Here is a 4,635-nt window from a genome sequence, read left to right as displayed (position 1 = left end):
TTCAACAATTTAATGGAACTTTTCCTGCCTTGCAAGCGCTGGGTTGCGGGTTATATTTTCAGCCGGGACGATCTTTATCCTAAACAAAAAAGGTCCGTTTTAGGAAACGGCTGGCTTTCTCCTATCCTTCTCTCTTCGATTTTGGGACGATAAAACCTCCGTTTTTACAGTTCCCTCTATCAAACCGCTTTCTTGTACCTTGGAAGCTCTCATAACGACGTTCCACTGTAATCAGTACCGTGTCCTCTACATGGAATCTAGGGAAGCACCACTATTCTCTCTACGGTGTCTTCTTCTCACTCCCCAAACTTACCACTTACCAAAAGTTAGTGGTAAGTGATTATTCAATATTCAACCTGGATTTTAAGACCACCGGCTGATCGGCACTAGGTACTGTATATTGCTTAGCTTCCTACCCCCTTTGAAAATCTCACGACACGACACTGACTGTAAGTCATGTCACATTCTTTGCTTTCTGTTTGGTTTTCAGTTTCCCGGACGGCACCGAGGTGACATTCAACTGTGTGGGAAGCATCATGGGGGAGTCCATATCGTGGCGGATCGCCTGTGTGGATGGTCAGTGGATCGGCAGATCTCTTAGCTGCGGTAAGAGCTTTCTTCGAGGACAGTTAGGCCAACCACTCACTATCAGGTCGACCTGACAACAGGTATCCATGATAGTGTGTGTGCGTGTGTGTGCTCATCAGGTGTCAGGTATACCTGATCGTGAATGGCTGGCCTTTTAATCAGTTTAGTTGTCCAGGCCATGAAATTTAGGAACCCAATCTAGAGTTACCAAAAACCAGTCTTAGTAGCTGAGAGGTAGAAGAGGTTGTAGGTTGTAATCCTAAGGGGCTTTTGTAATTAACTAACTCACTCAGAGACAGAGCCCTGGACGAACTTTATCCCAAGTAGATCAGGTTCGTTCCTGGAACGGCTAACTTTCTCACATCCTATCCTATTCTCTCTTTCATTTCGGGACGATAAAACCTTCGCTTAGACTGCTGGGGTAAAAGAACGTTTTAGTATTCTTCAAGCAGGATAAACAAGGTATATTCTATTCCGCTCTAACAGTTCCCTCTATCAAATCTCTTTTATCTTTCTCTAAACCTCTTTAAAATATCTGTTTGCAGAGGACATTCAGAACAGTATTGCGGCCGTAGCCAAGGACAACACGAGTTGTATCTTCGCCAACAATGAACCTAACGTTCTGGGCTATCTTGGAGACAAACAGATCAGAGAGGAGAATGTGGAGTTTGCTGCTGACACTGTGTTGGTAAGTAAGAGGAGAATATACCTTGTTTATCCTGCTGGGATAGGACTGAAAAGTCCCTTTACGCCCACAGTCTAGCCAAGGTCTCCTATATTTTTTGAATTATTATGGGGAACACATCTAATATATAAAAATGAATATTTGTTTGTTTGTGTGTTTGTTCGAACTTTATGCTTGCACTCCCGTGAAGGTTATAGGCTATTTTCCGGTTCGTTTTTGTTAAGCTACGCCGAGCAAGGGGTCTTTTCTGACGAAATTCCTGTATGCGGAGTTCAGTATGTAGGACTATTGCACCCAAACCTCTATCTAACAATATACTTTGCATTTCAGATGTTCCGCTGTATTGACATTGGCAAATACCAGATGACCGGGAGTAAGACAAGGAAGTGTGTCAACGGAGAGTGGGATGGAGATAAAGCCACCTGCTTCGGCCTTAACCAGGAGAATGACTATGCTTGTAAGTGAACCTTCTTCTTCCCCTCCTCCTTCTTCCCCTCCTCCTTCTCCTCCTCTTCTTCTTCCCTTCCTCCTTCTCCTCCTTCTTTTTCTTCTCCTTCTTCTTTGCCTTTTCCCATGTTCAGACGGTGTCGGCGTTTTTCGCCTACCTCTCCTAAAGGAAAAGTCACAAAAGATCTAACCAGGTCACAGTGACATAGGTCGTTTACTATAGCCGATGGCCCTCACTTCTCAATCAGCCCTAGGGTGATTGCTTTTGGGCTGACATTTGATTTTGGCTACACAAATTTTACGAGTGAATGCCCTTCGCATTCAAAGTTTGCTATTTTTTCAGCAAGGGAAATTTCAGGTTGGTGCTCTGTTTCAAGTCCCCCAAAGTAAGTATATTTTGTTCTTTTTTTAAGAGGTTTGATAGAAGGAACTCTGTAATTGCAAGGTCTTACCTTCTGCAAGCGAAGAGAGAAAGAACTGCAATTCAACTCACGGCGTAGCGCTTACAAGGCAGACGCGCTACTCTTCAAGCTAACTATGTAGACTGGTTTCTGTTGTTTCTGTTTTCTAGTTGAGAAGCCGCCAACCATTCTGCTGCGGCATCAACTGGGTCCCATCGCTCAGAGCAATGACGGTAAACTCATTGTTTATCCAGGAACTATACTCCATATGGAATGTCTCTGGATACGCCGCTTTGGCACGCCCAAATGGAACATCAGCCACGAGTATAGGTAAGTTAATCTGAACTAAGGCTGGTCTCCGCCACTTTTGATAGAGGAACTGTAGGGCCAGCCACTCACTATCAGGTAGACCTGCCAGGTACGGCTGAGAAGGTCCGTCTCTCAGGTATACCTGATATCGGATGAGCTTACACTATCAGGTAGACCTGACAAGTACAATCTGAAAAGGTCCGTCTGTCAGGCCTACCTGATACCTGATGAGCACAGACACTATCAGGTAGAACTGACTCTCTCTGGTAGACCTCACATCTGATCAGGGCTAGTGAGTGGCTGGCCTAAGGATGGTATTTTCCGCCACGTTTGATAGAGAAGGAACTGTAATAACTGAGGTCTCAAGTCTTAAGCTGTGTCCACAAGTCGATCGACACAGTGAATCTATGTATGTTGTCGAGGCAGTGTACGGTTTCAGTCGACATCAAGTCGATCCACGGGGTCCGCCCACTTCGAGGCCTTAGGTGTAGGAGCAAACAGCCCTAATACAAAGGAGCCAACAGAAAAACTAAAAGCCCCTACGATACTACCGTACACAAAAAGCCCACTTCGAGGCCTTAGGTGTAGGAGCAAACAGCCCTAATACAAAGGAGCCAACAGAAAAACTAAAAGCCCCTACGATACTACCGTACACAAAAAGCCCACTTCGAGGCCTTAGGTGTAGGAGCAAACAGCCCTAATACAAAGGAGCCAACAGAAAAACTAAAAGCCCCTACGATACTACCGTACACAAAAAGCCCACTTCGAGGCCTTAGGTGTAGGAGCAAACAGCCCTAATACAAAGGAGCCAACAGAAAAACTAAAAGCCCCTACGATACTACCGTACACAAAAAGCCCACTTCGAGGCCTTAGGTGTAGGAGCAAACAGCCCTAATACAAAGGAGCCAACAGAAAAACTAAAAGCCCCTACGATACTACCGTACACAAAAAGCCCACTTCGAGGCCTTAGGTGTAGGAGCAAACAGCCCTAATACAAAGGAGCCAACAGAAAAACTAAAAGCCCCTACGATACTACCGTACACAAAAAGCCCACTTCGAGGCCTTAGGTGTAGGAGCAAACAGCCCTAATACAAAGGAGCCAACAGAAAAACTAAAAGCCCCTACGATACTACCGTACACAAAAAGCCCACTTCGAGGCCTTAGGTGTAGGAGCAAACAGCCCTAATACAAAGGAGCCAACAGAAAAACTAAAAGCCCCTACGATACTACCGTACACAAAAAGCCCACTTCGAGGCCTTAGGTGTAGGAGCAAACAGCCCTAATACAAAGGAGCCAACAGAAAAACTAAAAGCCCCTACGATACTACCGTACACAAAAAGCCCACTTCGAGGCCTTAGGTGTAGGAGCAAACAGCCCTAATACAAAGGAGCCAACAGAAAAACTAAAAGCCCCTACGATACTACCGTACACAAAAAGCCCACTTCGAGGCCTTAGGTGTAGGAGCAAACAGCCCTAATACAAAGGAGCCAACAGAAAAACTAAAAGCCCCTACGATACTACCGTACACAAAAAGCCCACTTCGAGGCCTTAGGTGTAGGAGCAAACAGCCCTAATACAAAGGAGCCAACAGAAAAACTAAAAGCCCCTACGATACTACCGTACACAAAAAGCCCACTTCGAGGCCTTAGGTGTAGGAGCAAACAGCCCTAATACAAAGGAGCCAACAGAAAAACTAAAAGCCCCTACGATACTACCGTACACAAAAAGCCCACTTCGAGGCCTTAGGTGTAGGAGCAAACAGCCCTAATACAAAGGAGCCAACAGAAAAACTAAAAGCCCCTACGATACTACCGTACACAAAAAGCCCACTTCGAGGCCTTAGGTGTAGGAGCAAACAGCCCTAATACAAAGGAGCCAACAGAAAAACTAAAAGCCCCTACGATACTACCGTACACAAAAAGCCCACTTCGAGGCCTTAGGTGTAGGAGCAAACAGCCCTAATACAAAGGAGCCAACAGAAAAACTAAAAGCCCCTACGATACTACCGTACACAAAAAGCCCACTTCGAGGCCTTAGGTGTAGGAGCAAACAGCCCTAATACAAAGGAGCCAACAGAAAAACTAAAAGCCCCTACGATACTACCGTACACAAAAAGCCCACTTCGAGGCCTTAGGTGTAGGAGCAAACAGCCCTAATACAAAGGAGCCAACAGAAAAACTAAAAGCCCCTACGATACTACCGTAC

At 45.5% G+C, this 4,635-nt stretch overlaps 1 protein-coding gene across 1 annotated transcript; it reads left to right on the top strand.

Annotated features, from left to right (window-relative positions):
* Positions 1-490: 490 nt before the first annotated feature.
* LOC103516360 lies at positions 491-2,455 on the top strand (the record flags this gene model as incomplete). Its single annotated transcript, XM_008481325.1, has 4 exons — positions 491-606; positions 1,134-1,276; positions 1,604-1,730; positions 2,292-2,455. Coding segments are annotated over 4 exons (550 nt in total), but the record flags the coding sequence as incomplete, so codon positions are not given.
* Between the last annotated feature and the right edge of the window lie 2,180 nt (positions 2,456-4,635).

This window comes from Diaphorina citri, unplaced genomic scaffold, assembly GCF_000475195.1.
Source record: "Diaphorina citri unplaced genomic scaffold, Diaci psyllid genome assembly version 1.1 scaffold1551, whole genome shotgun sequence".
NCBI classification, from domain to species: Eukaryota; Metazoa; Arthropoda; class Insecta; order Hemiptera; family Psyllidae; genus Diaphorina; species Diaphorina citri.
Note: the sequence above shows the minus strand (reverse complement) of the source record. Positions and strands in the feature narration are given on the sequence as shown.